The sequence below is a fragment of the Glycine soja genome, chromosome 20 (genome assembly GCF_004193775.1).
Source record: "Glycine soja cultivar W05 chromosome 20, ASM419377v2, whole genome shotgun sequence".
Lineage (NCBI taxonomy): Eukaryota > Viridiplantae > Streptophyta > Magnoliopsida > Fabales > Fabaceae > Glycine > Glycine soja.
Window position 1 is genome coordinate 23,715,122 of NC_041021.1, and position 20,081 is coordinate 23,735,202.

At 33.9% G+C, this 20,081-nt stretch overlaps 1 protein-coding gene and 1 non-coding gene across 2 annotated transcripts; both read right to left on the minus strand.

Moving 5' to 3' along the window:
* Nucleotides 1-2,030: 2,030 nt before the first annotated feature.
* LOC114402414 lies at nucleotides 2,031-3,357 on the minus strand. Its single transcript, XM_028364978.1, has 2 exons — nucleotides 3,305-3,357; nucleotides 2,031-2,705 (listed from the first exon to the last, which is right to left on the minus strand). The coding sequence occupies exon 2, from the start codon at nucleotides 2,609-2,611 to the stop codon at nucleotides 2,153-2,155; it is 459 nt and encodes a 152-aa protein (XP_028220779.1). The 5' UTR covers nucleotides 2,612-2,705; nucleotides 3,305-3,357; the 3' UTR covers nucleotides 2,031-2,152.
* A 5,820-nt stretch (nucleotides 3,358-9,177) lies between these two features.
* On the minus strand, nucleotides 9,178-9,286 carry LOC114403959. Its single transcript, XR_003664726.1, has one exon. It is a non-coding gene; the product is annotated as a small nucleolar RNA R71 (small nucleolar RNA).
* Nucleotides 9,287-20,081: the final 10,795 nt, after the last annotated feature.

The window sequence follows — 20,081 nt, forward strand, 5'->3', positions numbered from 1 at the left end:
CCTAAAAATCAAACATAGATGTTGGCATGAATTACAAGACTAACATGAACAATTTCAACACAAATGAACCAAAATTAACTAGAAAATCCAAAAAGGTCAAAATTTTATAACTGAACTAAAAATATGACTCAGATGGCAAGAAAGATCTAGACTGTAGCCCGAGTTCATGTACATGATTTGTAGCTAAGTTCGATCTGATTGAGATGCAAAAATTCAGAAATTGGAGACATAAATCAAAGTGATATGTCAAAAAAATTATGAATAAGGATTTAAAAGAAATGCAAAGAGAAGTCAAGTGCATTGCACATACCATTTAGGATCTGATTCGAGCCTGCAACTACAAATGCGTGAGTAAGTATTTGCCAACAAAGAACACCAACTTGTTTCTCCAAAGCAAACACAACAACACAAACAAAAGGATGAAGAAGGTGTGTTTAACACCCCACGTTATTATATTTTGAATTCAATTAATAAATTACTGATATTTAAGTGATACTAATTTAAAATTGTTTTATCATGATTTAATGTTAAATTCAAAACTGAATATTAATAAAAAAAATTAAAATTATTAAGTAGTTAATTAAAATTAAATAATATTAATTTAATATGATATATAAATTCATAATACATGTATTAAAAAAGAAAAAAAATATACATGATTATATAAACAAAATTATGCATCTCACATTTCAAATGAAGATTCAAATTTTTTAAAAAAGTATTCAATATTGGTTATAAATTCTTTTAATTAGTATATTTTAAATTTTATTATAAGAATTTAATTTGAGTATACCAAAAGTGTAAAAAAAAAATTATATTTTATCTATTTTTTAATGAGATAAATTATAAAAACTATTAAGTTTTATAATAATTACTTTAAAATTCATAGATAGAATTACTTTTAATTTTTTGATGATATAAAAAATATTAGAAGTACATAAAAATTAAAGTCATATAATAAATATCTCTTATTTTTGTTTTCTTAACTAATTATGAATATATTTTTTAAAAAAAGAAATATGATTAAGAATTCATAAAATATCAATTTAGATATGTTACAAGTAATATAAATAATTTTAAACATTTAAATTGTAATTTATTGATTATCACTATAATATAAATTATCTTTAAAACATGTTACACATAAATATAATAATGTCAGAATTATAAACTTATCTATCTAAACTTCACATGAATCATTGAGATTTGACTAATCAAAACTTTAACTTTACCAAAGTCGTTGATTTAATTTTGTCTTAGCTTCAACATTTTGAATCATTAGATCAAATATTTAATTTTAGAGTTTCCGTTGACACAATTCAATATGCTCTACCATCAATGGAGGATTATTAATTTTTTAAAACAATTATTTACTCTAATTTTAACATTTGTATTTTTTTAAAACAATTGATTATATTTATAATTATTTAATATATGTATATTAATAATTTACACACAAATGTATTATTTTGACTTCTTAAGAATCTATATCTACTATTACTTTTTTAAAAAAATTTAGAGAAAATTAATAAAATAAGAGATAACATAATATTAATTTTAAAATTATTTTTTTTTCAAACATAATTATTTACTTTTAGAATATTTACTTTTACAAATTATTAATATATTAATTATTTAATATATGTATATTAATAATTTATACACAAATATATTATCATGACTTCCTAATGATTTATATTTTATCACATGCATTACTACTTGGAAAATTAAAATTTTAAAAATATCTTATTTTATATATGGTGCTTCAAAAGAAATTAAAGGAGGCCATTACTTAATGTATAATATCTCCCATTTATAATTTGTTTTCATTAGTAATAGAATGGGAATATAATTTAAATCAATTTCATATCAGTTTTTTTTAACTTCAAATTTTATTGAAAATGAAAAAGTCACAATGAGTAACCAAACCATACAATAAATAGAACACATTGGTGTTGAATTATTGAATCCAATGACATTCATTCATAAATATTCTTTAACCATTCAAATGAATTGTTCAAAAGTCAAAGGATGGAAAAGAAAGGCACCAATACAATCAATGAGTAAGGACCAAAACATAAATCAAGACTACTCTAATCTACTTAAATAGCATCATGATTAATTTGAAAATAAAAGCTTCTAATAACATTGTTCAGGCATTTAGCCTGGCATTCACCCTTCTCAGAAGATTTTTAATTCCATAATCTAGTTGGGCTCTCATTTGAGGGGAAAGTGTATGTCCTGAAGTCTCCATGGTTGATGCCATCATCTCCAACCTCTGCTTCATAAACTCAAGAGAAGGAGGTGTCTCACTTGGCATTCCGACAGTCAAAGTTTGTTGGGTAGGGGTGACACCAGGCATGGTCATAGAACTAGTTGGTTGGATTGGGATCAAACCAGGCATTTCCATAGACTCAATTGGTTGAATATGGGTCACGCTAGGAATTTCCATAGACTTGTCAATTGGTTGGATATGGGTCACACTAGGCACTGTCATAGACTCAATTGGTTGGGTAAGGGTCACACCAAATATTTTCATTGACCTAGTTGGTTGGTTTGGGGTCACACCAACCATTGCCATTGACCCTGTTGGCTTTTTAGGGGTTGCCATAAACTTGGTTGGTTGAGTTCAGGTTTTCTGGAATCTATTGCTACCCTGCTTAGCTTTTGAATCAGCTCTATGTTTCCTCAAATTCCTATGCCTCCTGTGAAGGAACAAATGGCCCAATTAGTAATTTGTGGCTAACCAATTAAAATAAAAAGACCATGTTATAGTGTATTAAAACATGTTACACATTAGCCAAACATTCAACACATTTTAAGACAATAGAATTGTTAAATGAGATTGGGATGGATGCCCAAAATAATCTCACTTAGAAATTTTTTTATTGGAAGGTATGTGTTTTGTGGGAAAGTGATTCTAAATGTAAACCAAACAAAGCCCATAAAAAAGTAGAAAACTAGATTTCCATCTAGAATACAACTATTATTTGAAAAATTCACAATCTCACATAGAACATAAGAAAGTGAATAAATGTTTCGTTAGGGCTTTTTCAGTCACGACGGTGTTTCCAATCGCTATGGTTCAGTCATTTTGTTTTCATCAATAGATTTGACATCTTCAGTTCCCATAGTTGAAACCACATCCATTAATTGTTGCCTTCTAAAAATCTATCTAACACAATCCATGCATAACAAAGACACAACCCGAATTAGCAAACTACTTGCATAGAAAAAAATGAAGGAAAAAATATTAAATCAATCAACATTTTGAATGGCTTCCAGATAACAAAAACTCTCTTACCAGGTTCCTTTATGATTCAATTGTAGAAACCTGCAGAACAGAGAAAATTTTACTTACACAAATTCTTAGTGAAGGAAGGAAAAGGTATATATAATCAATTTAAGAGCTGACACTGACACCCATTAATCACAAAAATACATAACGATCTAGAAAGAATTAAAATATATAAAAACATTAATTTTAATATTTCAAATAAAACAATATTTTTAAGGAAATAGACAAGAATTAGAAAAGAAAGTCAAGACAATAAATGATTTATCAGACCAAGAGCATTGCATGTAACGGGTTCTTGAATTCAACAATGTAACCCCTTCTCCCCATCATAAGTTTTAGAAATGTTTTGAAATGGGCAGTGCACGATGAATCACCAAAATTGACTTGTTGTAGTAGGTAATTTTAACCAGTTATATGAAGTTTAGATATTTATTGTTTAGTCCCTTATTAGTAATTGTTGAGTCCAAAACCCTTGGTGCTTTAATTATTACAAATCTTCTGAACACAAATCGTAAGCCTTTTGAATTGATGCCTATTGATGAGTTTGCTTTAGTGTATTAAGAAAAGACAAGTTCTATAAAGACAACAATTGAAGTAAACTTAGGGTTGTCATGAGTGACTCAAAAAAGTGATAAGCTTGCACTATCACACATGTGATCATTAGCAACATTTAGTAAAAAAATTGCTAAAATATTTCAAAAACATTTAAAAAAGGTTGCCAAATATGAATAAATGTTACTAATATGTTTTTGCAACATTTTATCGAATGTTGTATATAACTCATGTCACTAAAGGTTTTAGTGACATGAACTATACACAACATTTGATAAAATGTCGCAAAAATATATTAGTAACATTTATTCATATTTAGTGATATTTTTTAAATTTTGTCAAAAGCTTTTAGCAGCATTTTACTAAGTGTTAAGGAAAATATGTTAATAAAGGTCATATGTGTAGTAGTGTTGAAAGCTCAAAAGAAGACTCGAAGTGTCCTTGTTTGTACTGCAATGAAGAAGTCAACATACTCACTCGATGAAGAGAAACATTTTAAGTCATGAGAAGTATTCAATAACTAAAGCACAAGAAGAATGTCACAGACATGAAGATTTGCACAATGAACATGACATGAAGAATAACATTGTTGTAACACATTCAAAATGGAATTTCATCAACAAGACAAGTTCATAATGGACATTGTATCTAGAGTTCCATAACGAAATTAAGGTATTCTTGGTGGCTATGGAAATCTTGACGAAATATTTTTAACTTCATGTGCAAGTCGCGGTCTAATACAACCTGGATCATGGACATAATTGAGCCTAAAGTTACAAATGTTGATCTGCCTGGGCAACTAGATATGTATGCAGTAATTTAAAGAGTGCTTGATCTACAAAAATGCATTTAAGATGATATTAGTCTTTGTGGAAATATAAGAGAAAGATCTATATTTTTCATGTAGAAGTTGTTAGCTAATATGGATTTTATCTTGGAGGACATTGATGATCAAGATAAAGATGTCATTTTGTCCTCGCAATAGAACATAGTTGCAATACTTTGAAGATTGCTTATGTTGTAGTGGTCCAAATTGATGACATTGTTAGAGATAGGGGGAACAACATGAAGACTAAGCCTTGTAACTTGAAGGAGCTTAAAGAAGCTTTTTCTTTTTACATACCCAACTCTTTGAGTGGCATTTGTATTTTTTGTTGTATTGTTTGTTGCATCTCAGTCTCAATCTTTTCATATGTACATCATGCATCATCATGTAGAAGTAGGAAGATTGTTTCTAAAGTTAGAAACTTCTTCAGTGCATAAAACTCACTATTTTAATTGATTACAAGGAAAATTTTAATTGATTACACAAGTGTTTGCAGCTTGTAGAGAGATTCTTGTATCAGTTTAATTGATTACATAGTTCAGTTGAGACAATGATTGGTTTTCATGAGTCTTTGATTTAATCGATTACTAGATAATCATAACCGATTACTCCGCTCTTAAAAGTGTTTCCAAAAGTGATTGATAACACTTTAATCGATTGAAATAATAATATAATTAATTACTTCTTCAAAATAATTGATTACATTGACTATTTAGTCGACAGACAATTATAATTGTTTTATCTACAAATAACCACATTGTGTTCTCACTTCAGTGTCTAAAAATTTTAAGAAAAAGAGAGAGAGAGAAGATTAAGTGCTTAGAAAAAGTGTGTGACTCATAACTTCCAAACTTCATTTTCAAGCTCTCATGATGAGAAAATGAGTTGTGAATTTCTCTTGAGTTCAAGAAGACACTCATTCACTCATGCAAGGTTCTTGCACATGATTGATCAGGTTGTGTGTCTCCTTGACTCAGTTTTTCGTGTGTTTTACCTTCTTTTAGCATATGCATGAATGTCTAAAGGCATGCTAGAATAGGTTTTTATAGTTTGAGCTAAAAGTAAGTTTCTCTTAGGCTCTTATTCATAAAGGACCGTATGGTTAGGTGCCTTAGTCTCTTTTTTTGGGGTAGGAACTAAGATTGATTGTGATTGCTTGTAAGAATTCTATATGCATACTGAAAATCTAATTTGGGTTAGATTAGATAACTGGATTAGCTTCTCGAGAGATAAAGAGTTAACCAATATAAAAATTAGTGTACATCTTCTCTTGATCTTATCTTTCTTTCTCATTCTAGTCTTGATCAATTTACTAAAGGGTAAAAAAAATATCTTTTTGAGAAAGAACATTAACAAAAGATCTTGTATTATGGGTGATTCATTAAGTATTGGTTTATCAAAATTTTATGATACGATCCTTGGAAAAAAGTTTTTTAACTCTGGTTTTTTAAGTTTGATTTGATATAGAAACCAATTCACCCCCCTCTTAGGAACCAAAGATCACATCAATCAAGGAATCCATGCACTTAGCATCAATGTCGATGGAAGACTCAATGGATGACTCCTCAGCCATTGAAGAAGTTTTGAAGCATTAGAAGGGCACATTAGAAGGTGAATCTTAACTGCATTCGAAGATGCACAAGTGGAAAACTGAGAATGTCCTTGAGAAAATCTAGTGCGCAACATCAAAATGAATATTGAAAGGACATAGTGAAGTTTGAACCAAGGTCAGAACACTAACATCGCAATAACAACAACTTTCACATGTTTCCTATGCTAAAATATGTTGCTTCAAAATGATTTATGATGTGATGAAGTATTGGGATTGATTGAGATGAGCCATCTACATTGTCATATAATATTATTTTAATAAGAAGGAACATACATTAGAATAGGTCCTTCCTCAACAACATTAGAATGTATTTTTGAGAGACCATTAGAAAGCTACTTAGAATTTGGTCACCAAAATGGATTGTGATAGTTGTAAGCCTGTAAAGTTAAAAGTAGTCTGTCTACTTCAAAAAGAAGTCACCTAGCTGTCATAACAGATAGATAATGACTAGTATGACATGTGGGGCCTATAAAAGGATAGAGGACAACTGCAAAACATGTGATAGAAGGTAGAAGACAACCTACATTATGAAAAAACAAAATTCAACTCCTCTCCCCACTCTAGATGTGTTTTGAGTTCATAATGGTTTCAACAGAAGTGCATACAAGTTAGAGCTTTGAATAAGATTCACCTCAATGAGTGTTGTAAAGTTGTAAAATCCCCCAAACACCTTCTCCTAGTTTGTAATCTATATGCATCCCAACTTAACCATTTGGTTCAAGTTTGGTTGTGAGATAAGTGATAGGGAGAAACCATGGAATATGGGTAGCTTAGAGAGAGAGTCTCCAAGAGTATAGCTTGAAGAGGTGAAGGTCAATACTTCTATTGTGTCTCCCATGACCATGTGTAATGTCATGGTTGAGATGGGTTGCTTCCCAAGAGTGAATAGAGGTTTTTTGGGAGGGACACCTAGTGAGGGGTGAAGGTTGTCTATCAAGAATTGGGGTGGTTCTATGGTGAGATGTATTCTCTTCCAAGAATTGAATTACTCTGTGGGATAAACCCACCTCAAGAGGTAAAGAATACTTGGTTTGTTTCTCCCATGATCAAGTGTTTGATCTCCAAGCCAAGACCAATTGTAGTGCTATGGCGAGATGTTGAAACCCTAGGTTGATTTTCGCTTAGTAAATTGAAATAGGGTTGGATTAAGTGGTTAACTGTTAGGGACGAATTCTCCATAACCCAGGATAAGAGAATGGCTTCTGAATCAGAGGAAATAAACCATTTTTAATATTATTAGTTTCGTATTCCAGTTTACTTGTTCTGCTCCTTAAATCACAAAACAAACAACCCCCCCCCCATCGTTACTGTTACTGCAAGTATATTATGAACAATTGGATTATCATTGCACGTTGGGAAACGACCTAGGATCACTTCCTAGTTATTGCATTTTCATGTTTATTTGATTCGGGTACGACCTCTATCAAATTTGGCGCCGTTGTCGGGGAGCAGTGTCCAAAGGTTCATAATATCTAGCTAGTGTTGTGTGTTTAATTCTTTAGTGTTTTATGTTTAATTGTTAGCATTGTGTTAGTATGTGTGTTAGTGTTGTTTAGTGTCCTGGTATTTTGTTTAGTGTGTGTTCTGTTTCAGTTTTCCTATTAAGTGTTTCCCGTGTTTCAGTTTTGGGTGTTTGGCTGTGAATAGTGTTTTGTGACGGAATTAGCGACCACTTTTGCTTGCGGCAAAACAAAGTAGTAGTAGAAATCAAGTAGAGACGGATTTTAGCGACCACCCATGCTGAATTATTTGAGATTTTTTGTTTTAGTAGCTAGGGTTGTTATTTTTTGCTGAATTTTTTTGTGGTAACTTCTTTCAATCCATATTTTGTGGGAAAAATAGCTAGAGCCTTTAGTTTGGTCAGATTTGAAAGTACCAAAAGAGTAGCAAATTTTGTGTTTGTCGAAACTTCAAACGGCCATAACTTTTGCTCCGGTTATCAGAATCGCAATTATTATATATGTATTTGGGGTAGAAAAACATTTCCTATGCCGTGGTAGCAGGCCATAGGCCAGCTGAGGTCTCCATCGTCCAAAAATAGTGATTCTGTCAAAAGTTTTTTATTTTTCAAGTTTTATTCACTTATTTTTCTTAACCTACCATTTTTAGCTTCCATAGATAGACTTTGAATTTTCGCCTGAAATTTTTTGTGCTATCTTCTAATAATTTTATAAGGTTGCTCACAAAATTTCAAGTCATTTGGATATCATTTGAGGGTAGTTGTAGTTCAAACCTACACCTTTATTTACATGACAAAGCAACTAGTTGTGCATGCTGAATGTAGTGTATGACTAGAGGCAATCCATCTAACTTACAACCCTTTGATCCTGAGATAGATAGGACATTTCATAGATTAGTTAGGCATCATTTTATACCTTTTGATCATCCTGAGCAGTCCATTACTGGTGAATCTGTGCATTCTGTTATTGGTGATTTTGAACATCCTGATTTTGAGCATTATAATTTTGAGCATTCTGATTCTGAGCATTTTGATTTTGAACATTCTGAGAACATGGCACAACCTCCACCCTGTGAGAGGACTCTAAGGGAAATGGTTGCACCTGATTTCACCTACGAAAGCTTGTGCATCCAATACCCTGATGAGGATGTCGCATATGTTCTTAAAACTGGACTGATTCATTTGCTTCCAAAGTTTCATGACCTTGCAGGTGAAGACCCGCACAAACATTTGAAGGAATTTCATATTGTCTGCTCCACCATGAAACCCCCAGATGTCCAGGAGGACCACATATTTCTGAAGGCTTTCCCTCATTCTTTAGAGGGAGTGGCAAAGGACTGGCTGTATTACCTTGCTCCAAGGTCCATCACAAGCTGGGATGACCTGAAGAGAGTATTCTTAGAAAAAAATTTCCCTGCTTCCAGGACCACATCCATCAAGAAGGATATCTCAGGTATTAGACAACTCAGTGGAGAGAGCCTGTATGAATACTGGGAGAGATTTAAAAAACTATGTGCCAGTTGCCCTCACCATCAGATTTCAGAGCAACTGCTTCTCCAATATTTTTATGAAGGACTCAGTAATATGGAGAGAAGTATGATAGATGCTGCCAGTGGTGGAGCCCTTGGAGACATGACTCCTGCTGAAGCCAGAAATTTAATTGAGAAGATGGCTTCCAACTCCCAGTAGTTTAGCGCCAGAAATGATGCTATAGTCATTAGAGGAGTGCATGAGGTAGCTACAAACTCAGCTGAATCATCTGAAACAAAGAAGCTTGAAGGAAAACTGGATGCATTGGTTAACTTGGTAACCCAGCTGGCCTTGAACCAGAAATTTGTACCTGTTGCAAGGGTCTGCGGTTTGTGCTCCTCTGCTGACCACCATACAGACCTTTGCCCTTCCATGCAGCAACTTGGAGCAATTGAGCAGCCCGAAGCTTATGCTGCAAATATTTACAATAGACCTCCTTAACCTTAGCAACAAAATCAACCACAGCAGAAAAATTATGACCTCTCCAGCAACAGATACAACCCTGGATGGAGGAATCACCCTAATCTCAGATGGTCTAGCCCTCAGCAACAACAATAGCAGCCTGCCCCTTCCATCCAAAATGCTGCTGGCCCAAGCAGACCATACATTCCTCCACCAATCCAACAACAGCAACAGCCCCAGAAATAGCCAACAGTTGAGGCTCCTCCATAACCTTCCCTTGAAGAACTTGTGAGGCAAATGACTATGCAGAACATGCAGTTTCAACAAGAGACCAGAGCCTCCATTCAGAGCTTAACCAATCAGATGGGGCAATTGGCTACATAATTGAATCAACAACAATCCCAGAATTCAGATGGAAGAGGTAGAGAAAGAGATCTTGGAAACATTTAGAAAAGTAGAGGTAAATATACCTCTGCTGGATGCAATTAAGCAAATTCCAAGATACGCTAAATTCTTGAAGGAGCTATGCACTAATAAGCGGAAGCTTAAAGGAAGTGAACGAATTAGCATGGGCAGAAATGTCTCCGCATTGATTGGTAAATCTGTTCCCCAAATTCCTGAAAAATGTAAAGATCCAGGTACATTCAGCATACCTTGTATTATAGGGAATAGTAATTTTGACAATGCCATGCTAGATTTAGGAGCTTCTGTTAGTGTTATGCCTTTGTCTATTTTTAATTCTCTATCTCTAGGTCCCTTGCAGTCAACTGATGTGGTAATTCATTTAGCTAATAGAAGTGTTTCCTACCCTGTTGGTTTCATAGAAGATGTCTTAGTTAGAGTTGGTGAACTGATTTTCCCTGTTGATTTTTATATTTTGAATATGGAAGATGAATTTTCTCAAGGATCAGTTCCCATCATTCTAGGCAGGCCCTTTATGAAAACTGCTAGAACTAAGATAGATGGTTATGCAGGCACACTATCCATGGAGTTTGGTGATATAACTGTTCATTTTAATATCCTGGATGCTATGAAATACCCATCTGAAGATCTTTCTATATTTCGTGCTGAAATAATTGACCATGTTGTTGATGAATACATGACTGATCTTTACTCTAATCTGCATGCCTCTCACTCTTCATGCATTGAGTCTAAAATTGTACTTGATCATATGTCTGAATTTGATGCTGAGAGTGAATCTGAAAGTGATATTGATTGCATGTCTGGTCATGGTGTTTTACCTCCTGACATTGATTTTATAGAGTCAGATAGGACTAACCATGTTTCATGAAGTACACATACCTCTGACTTTCTTTATGAGGTACAGGCTGAGAAACCATCTCCTTCTACCACTATCCAGCTGACCACACCAGAATTGAAGCCTCTGCCATCAAATTTAAAATACGCTTACTTGGATGATAGCAAAAGTTTTCCAGTGATTATATCTGCCTCCCTTGCTGATGAGCAAGAGGAGAAGTTGTTGTCTGTTCTCAAGAAGCATAAGAAGGCTATAGGCTGGACTCTGGCGGACATTCCTGGTATTAGCCCATCCACATGTATGCATCGAATAAATTTAGAGGATGGAGCTAAACCAGTAAGACAGCCACAGAGAAGACTCAACCCGATGTTTCTTGATGTAGTGAAGAAGGAGATAACCAAGCTTTTGCAAGCTGGAATCATCTATCCTATCTCTGACAATCAATGGGTAAGTCCCGTCCAGGTAGTCCCGAAGAAGACCGGCCTCACAGTGATACAAAATGAGAAGGAGGAGTTGATTCCTACTCGGGTGCAGAACAGTTGGAAAGTCTGCATTGACTATAGGAGGCTAAACCAAGTTACACAAAAGGACCATTTTCCCCTGCCATTCATTGACCAGATGCTTGAGCACCTAGCAGTTAAATCTCACTACTATTGGTCCTGAGGATCAGGAAAAGACCACATTCACCTGCCCCTTCGGCACTTTTGCCTATAGGAGGATACCTTTCGGCCTGTGCAATGCCCCTGGTACCTTCCAGTGGTGCATGCTTAGTATTTTCAATGATTTCTTAGAAAATTGCATAGAGGTGTTCATGGATGATTTCACTATGTATGGATCCGCTTTTGAAGGTTGTTTGGATAGTTTGGAAAAAGTTTTGAATAGATGCATTGAAACTAACCTTGTTCTAAATTTTGAAAAATGTCATTTTATGGTTGAGCAAGGTATAGTTTTAGGCCACATTATTTCCAATAAGGGTATTGAAGTAGATCCTGCAAAAATTTCAGTTATTGCACAATTGCCTTACCTCTCTTGTGTGTGAGAGGTGCGATCTTTTCTTGGTCATGCAGGATTCTACAGGCGCTTTATAAAGGATTTTAGCAATGTAGCCCTTCCACTGTCCAACTTGTTGCAAAAGGAGGTGGAATTTGACTTTAATGACAGATGCAAAGAGGCGTTTGATTGCCTCAAAAGAGCGCTGACAACCACCCCCATCATCCAAGCACCCGACTGGACAACCCCTTTTGAGCTTATGTGTGATGCATCAAATTATGCATTGGGAGCTGTCCTTGCTCAGAAAATTGATAAATTGCCCAGGGTGATATACTATGCTTCTAGGACTTTAGATGCCGCCCAAGAGAATTATACTACTACTGAGAAGGAGCTTCTAGCCATAGTTTTTACTCTTGAAAAATTTCGATCTTATTTGCTTGGTACCCGCATTATTGTTTATACTGACCATGCAGCTCTAAAGTACTTGTTGAAGAAGGCTGATTCTAAGCCTAGGTTGATCCGATGGATGCTCTGGCTTCAAGAGTTTGACTTGGAGATCCGTGATAGGAGCGGAACACAAAATTTAGTTGCTGATCATTTGAGTCGGATCGAACGTGTATCAGATGCGAATTCACCCATTCGGGATGATTTCTCGGATGATCATTTGTATATACTATATAATATTTCTGACTCTCTTTCTACTCCCTGGTTTGCTAACATTGTCAATTATTTGGTTGCTTCTGTTTTTCCTCCCTTAGCATCTAAGGCCCAAAAAGATAAAATTAAAAGTAATGCTAAGCATTTTATTTGGGATGACCCCTACTTGTGGAAATTGTGCAGTGATCAGGTCATTAGACGATGCATTCCAGATCATGAAACTGATTCAATCCTGCAGTTCTGTCATTCTTCCGCACCAGGAGGTCATCTGGGTGTTCAAAGGACAGCTCGCAAAGTGCTTGATTGTGGTTTTTATTGGCCCACCATCTTTAAAGATGCGTGGAAGATCTGCAGCACTTATGAGCATTGTCAGAGAGCAGGAAATACACTTATATGGCGACAACAAATGCCTCAGCAACCTATGCTATTCTGTGAGGTGTTTGATGTCCGGGGTATAGATTTCATGGGCCTTTTTCCTGTCTCTTTTGGTTATGTTTACATTTTCCTTGCAGTTGACTATGTTTCAAAATGGGTGGAAGCCAAGCCCACTAGAACTAATGATGCTAAAGTTGTTGCAGATTTTGTCAGGTCTAATTTGTTTTGCAGGTTTGGAGTACCTAAAGCAATTGTTAGTGATCAAGGAACCCATTTTTGCAACAGAACAATGCATGCCCTGCTTAAAAAGTACGGGGTGGTGCACAGGGTATCCACACCATACCACCCCCAGACCAATGGACAGGCAGAAATTTCTAACAGGGAGATCAAGAGAATTTTAGAGAAGATTGTGCAGCCAAGCAGGAAAGATTGGAGTACCAGGCTTGATGATGCTCTCTGGGCACATCGGACTGCCTACAAAACACCCATAGGAATGTCTCCTTATCGGGTTGTCTTTGGAAAGGCATGTCATCTTCCAGTGGAAATTGAGCACAAAGCATACTGGGCAGTGAAGACTTGCAACTTCTCTATGGATCAAGCTGGTGAGGAAAGAAAGTTGCAACTGAATGAGTTAGATGAAATCCGCCTAAAAGCCTACGAGAATGCCAAGTTCTACAAAGAAAAGACCAAGAAGTTCCATGATAGCATGATAGTTAAGAAGGACTTCATGGTTGGGCAAAAAGTGTTATTGTATAATTCTAGGCTTGGACTCATGAGTGGTAAGTTGAGGTCTAAGTGGATTGGTCCTTTTGTTGTTACTAATGTTTTTCCTTATGGTACAGTTGAGATCAAAAGCGACTCCACAAACAAGAGCTTCAAGGTCAACGACCATCGACTTTAGCCATTCCTCACGAACCCTTCTTTAGTGGACGTAGTGATGGAAGAGACTTCCTTACTCCACCCTACTCTTCCTCCACCATGACTTAGGGAGTTTTTCTCTTCCTATCTCCTTCCTTGCTTTTATTACACTTGTCCGATTCTATTTGATGATTTAATTGTTTTTAATCTCTTAATTGTGCTACATTGGGGACAATGTGTTGTTTAAGTATGAGGACAATGTGTTGTTTAATCTCTTTGGTTTTGCTAGTTTTTTCGGTTTTGTTAATTTGTTAGTTGTGTTAATTTGTTAATGTTGTTAATTTCGTCGGATTTCTAGTTTAATATTTTGGGTCAATTCTATGTGCATGTACGACTTTACATGTTTTTCTTTGAATTATAGGATATGTTCAAGAAATGGGTAATTGTTTTGAAAATAAAAGTCTTTGACATTTTGTGACTTGAAATCTTTGATTCTCCTCTACATGTCATGATAGTTTTGAAAGCTCAATTTGAAAGTGATGAGTTTACCTTTGTGAGAATTTGAGCCATCCATCATCATAATCATTTGGTGTGTTTTGCCCCATTGATTGCTTGCACAATAGCCTTGGCTTGATTCTTGTTGATGCTTCCTAATTCACATGCATATTTGGAAATGATTGAGGCAATTTTTTTCTTATAAACTTCTAGCCAAATGGACTTACCTTGACTTAATTCCTTTGATAGCCCTTTTGAACCTTGTTTCCCTTTCCTTGTTTTGATGCTCACTACAAGCCTTAAGTGAAAAACCATGATATCACCATATCCTTAAGGAATTTTGGAGCTTTGGAATTGTTTTGGGAATAAGTGTGGGGGTTTTTGTTTCATTGGATAACATGTTTTATTGGCCATGCTTCATGATATATTTTGAGTCATACTTGATGCACATTGCATATTGGTTAAATGTTGGACATGCTGAATATGATGCTGTTTCTCAAAGGCTATAGAAAAAAAAGTGCTTTACAAAAAAAAATTAAAAAAAAATAATCGAAAAATCGAAAAAGAAAAAGAAAAGTAGTAAAGTTGAGTGAATAAGATCTTAAATGACAAAAGAATGATGAGACTCTTGGTTCTACTCTATATGTTTAAATTTTATCTTTACTTCTTTTTATTTTCTTATGTTTTCTTAATATGCACTTATTCCCCATTGCTCCTCTATTCCTTTGGGATTTAGCCACTTATTCCATATTTTTCCATACCTTGTCCTTGGCCCCATTACAACCTTAAAAGACCTTTTGATCCTCATGTGCTTGTGTTTATGGGTTGATTGTCAATATTAGAATCTTGCCAAGTTTATGTGGTGTTTGTTTTCATGGGTGCTTTGAGGGTAAATAGTAGCCTAAACACTTGAGAGATAGATTGTATATCTTGTGAGGCTTTATCACTTTTCATTCTTGAGCTGATTAACTATTTTGCCATGATTGAGTTGCTTGGATGATTTTCATGAATGTCTTGACTTTTCGGATCTCCTTATGTTAGATATTACCCATTCCTTTCATTCCTTGATGTTCATTGAGAAATATGTGAATGTTTTCGTTTGTCTCTCTTTGATATCCTTGGATTTTGTTCTTTGTTTCATTTTGCCCAGGAGTGCAAAAGGCAAAGTATGGGGGGTTTTGATGTGCCATCATTTTCTTCTATTTTCTAAGCCCTTTTTGCACCATTTTAATTACTGACTGGTCTTAATTGTCAATTAATTAGGCAGTTTTATTATTTGGGCTCATTTAGCTAATTTGATGTTTTTAATCTAATTTCAGGAATTAGTGAAACATTGGGCTTAATCTGGATTTTGGTTGTGGACTTGAAGAGAGCAAATAAAGCAGCGCTTCCCTTAGTTAATTTCTAATTAGGAAATTTTGCAATTTTATTTTATGTGGTTTAGTGTTTATTTCGTTTTGGGCCAGAGTATTGTAATAGGGCCCAGTGACTTTGAGTGACTCTTTTTAAATAGCAGCCTTGGGATTCGTGCAAGGCATTCTGTTATGCCATTCATTATTCAGAGCTTTGTTTAGGGTTTTATGTTTTTCTGCTTGGATGCTACTGTTCACGTAATGCAATTTTCGATTTCCTGCTTCTAATTACAATTTCGTTCTTGTTTCTTCTTCTACTTTCATTTACGTTTCTGTTCTCATTTATGTTTCTGTTTATTTACGTTTATGCTTCATGTTTCATTTACGTTTTCTGTTTGAATCTATGGAAGGCAAATTATTCTGGTGTTGTTTCCTTCTGAGGAAGAAGCCCAACTCTCTTTGAGGTTTTGTTTATAATGTGGTTTCCTGCAGTTTTCCCTTCACCAGTTAACCCAAATTCGTGAACATTAATCAGTGCATGCTTCGTGTTCGATTAATTGCCTCTGAGCCTAACTTGTGTTCATGCTTAATGGACAAAGGGCTAACTAGTGTATGTGGTGCCTAATCACGTATTGACAACCTTAGGTTGATTTTCGCTTAGTAAATTGAAATAGGGTTGGATTAAGTGGTTAACAGTTAGGGACGAATTCTTCATAACCCAGGATAAGAGAATGGCTTCTGAATCAGAGGAAACAACCCATTTTTAATATTATTAGTTTCATATTCCAGTTTACTTGTTCTGCTCCTTAAATCACAAAACAAACAACCCCCCCCCCATCGTTACTGTTACTGCAAGTATATTATGAACAATTGGATTATCATTGCTTGTTGGGAAACGACCTAGGATCACTTCCTAGTTATTGCATTTTCATGTTTATTTGATTCGGGTACGACCTCGATCAATCACTCATGGGATCATTCTTGTTTAACTCTATTGTCAAGCATTAATTTGAAGATGTGAGGGAATTTGAGATTAAACCAGCCCTCATACATTTTATTCAAGCTAATCAATTTCATGGTTATGTACATAGGAGCCCATATGACCATCTTTCCACTTTTAACGATATTTGCAATACCGTGAAGATTAGTCATGTGTCGGATGATGCCTTGACACTATGTTTATTTTCATTCTCTTCGATTGGGGATGCTTTCTCATGGTTGTGATCTTTTCCTCCAATTAGTTTGTCCTTATGGGAATATGTGGTGGCCAAGTTCCTTAAAAACTATTTTTCCTAAATCTAAGTCTCTTAAGGGCAAGGAAGACATATCTTTATTTCCGCAAATGCATGATGAAGCTCTAAGTGAAGTGTGTGAAAGATACCAATCTCTACTCTAACAAACTCCCACTCATGATTTTGATAAGGCTCTCCAAATTAACATATTCTTGGGACATTTACATGCTCAAAGTAAACTCATAATGGATGCTGCAACTGGAGGAAAAATTGTTCTCAAAACTCCAAATTAGGCAAGTGCAATCATTGAAAATATGGCTTATAATGATTATGAGTTTAAAGAAGAAAGGGAGTTGATGCATAAAAAAGAAACTCTTGAGTACAACGCTTGTAAGAATCTTATATATGCTTCAACATCAGATTTTAAGTCAACAACTTGAAGCTCTTAACAAGAAAGATGTTCAGTACTTGCATAATCATAGAGGACACTAGGCTTATAGCTCTCAATTCGGGAAGGAAACACTTATTGTCATACTGCAAGGGATTTTTGCTTTAGCGATACATTCCACTTGCTATAGTGAGAATTCATTAGTGAAGTGAAGGAAAAAAAAAACTAAGAATGCCCAATTCCATTGCATATTTGATATAATAACTTGATTTATGTAACAATGAACAAATTAATAGAATGTCAAAGACAAATGAAACACTATCTTCATAAATTTTCATCCTTTGCATTTACCAAATAATTTGAAATAAACCATGTAATTGGAACAAATAATTTGAAACGCCAAAGGTTGATCTTGTATTTTTTTTTCAAGGAAAAATAATCATATTTTTTTCAAGGGAAGAAGGTGACTCGTTGGTGATCCAACAGGCGTTGTCGATGAAGGGGTACTCAATAGAAGAAGGTGACAATGTGTTGGGCAATGACCATTATGAAGATTGAGGTCTTGTGGGGCTTCAACCTCAACAAGGAAAAAATTGAACTTTTATTCAATATTATTACTATTTAGGATCTATAATGCAATTACTATAAAATATAAAATTATTTAGGTACTATACTGCAAAATAAACAATAGGTAACTGATGAAGAGATCAACAACTTATGATGATATTTCACCGGTTCATTGCCCAATACCATATGAACATACTTCTTCCTAACATTAACCTAAAATGAAATTTGAACAATTTTTAAATAAATTTAATCAACATGTATTAAATAACCTTAGCTGATTGCAATAAATTTTTCATTTATTACATTAATTGTAATATAGCATTCAATACTATTAATTTAGTATATATATATATATATATATTTGAAAAGCATTAATTATTGTATTCATTAAGTATAATTTAATTATTAAATTAAAATCAAACTTTTTAAATGTACAATTTTTCATCCAAACTTTTACATATATAAAATATATACTAAATGAAAATTAAATATTTTAAAACATGATACTATGTAGTTGTTGATTTGAGTGATATTAGGTTTGGTCCCCTTAAGCAAGATCTCAGTTTGATTCTTGTGGATGAAAATAAAATCATGGTTGAGAAGGATACTTTGTATCAAATATGGATGAAAACTTTTTATCAATAACTTGCTATTTAATTATGTGTATATATATATATGTGTGTGTGTGTGTGTGTGTGTGTGTGTGTGTGTGTGTGTGTGTGAGACATCTTGCAACTTATATCAAATATTATATCATTCAATAACTATATATATCTTGTGAATTTTATGTAGATATTAATAATATATATTTTAAAATCAAAAGATAAGAGTAAAAGTTAGATATTAAATATTAAATTAAAAAATACCTGGATAATTGTAATATTAAGATTAAATATTACATTAAAATTTATTATTTCATTAGTACTTTAAAATATATTTCATAAATTACCGTGTTGGGTATACTTCATCCTAACACGAACCTAAAAATAAATTCTAACACTTTGTAAAATAATTTATTCAACATATGTTAAATAACCTTGGCTGATTTCATAAAATTTTAATATATTTTTTCCATCAACCAATGATATTAATAAGGCATAAATACATTTTTTGTTCCAGCAATTTAGCATTTTTTCATTTTTGCACCTGCAATTTTTTTTCGTTTTAGTTCTTGCAAAACGTGTTTATTTTATTTTCATGCGTAAGACACTTTAGATAGTACTTTGAACACTAAAAAAAGTGCTTTGAACAATGAAAAAACTATTTTAAGAACAAAAAACAAAACAAACACATTTTGGAGGGACTAAAACGAAGAAAATAAATTTGCAAGAATGAAAATTAAAAAAAAAACTAGTTTGTAGGGACAAAAAAGATATTTAAGCCTATTAATAATTATTTTGTGTATGACAAGTGGCCTCAATAACTTAAGTGGGGGGTGAATTAAGTTTCAAAATTTCCCACTAACAAACTTTTAACCCCCTTCTAAATGATAGGCTCAGAATGCAGAAGAAGAAGCAACAATCAATTTAATAATGTTCTTTAAACATGCAAGACAAAATTGATTGCAATAACATAAATAAAATAAGGGAAGAGAGAAATGCAAACTCATTTATACCGGTTCAGCCACTTCCCATGCCTACGTCCCATCCACAAGCAACCCATTTGAGATTTTCCACTATCTCTGTAAATCCTTTACAGACTTTGAACACACCTTGGGATCCCTCTCCCTTGTATTCAAAGTTTATCCAAGAGACAACCTGTCTCTTGATTACAATTCTCACAGTCCAAGAGACAACCAATCTCTTGATTACAATTGACTTTTTAAGATGAACAAAAAGATTTCTCTCCTTTAGAGTGGATGATACAAATGGAAGTTCCTAGAGGAATTTCCCTTTTTAGAGATGATAATACAATTTAAAGTTCCTGGATGAACTTTCAATAGAATTGTAAGTGTTTGCCCAAGAGTTGTTGAGAGAGCATTTGACAATTAAGTTCTCTTAGAATATTTCTCTCTTGCTTTTCGAAGTCATACACACATATATATAGGCCTTTCGTGTCTTTTCAAAATGGTTTGAAGAGACGTGTCTTTTCAAAAAGCTTTTTCTGAAATTCTTCACTGGAAATCGATTACAGATTTCTGGTAATCGATTACAAAGTTATATTTTGAAGGGTTATGTCTTTTCAAAGTGTTTTCTGAAGTGTCGTTGCTGGTAATTGATTACAAACATCT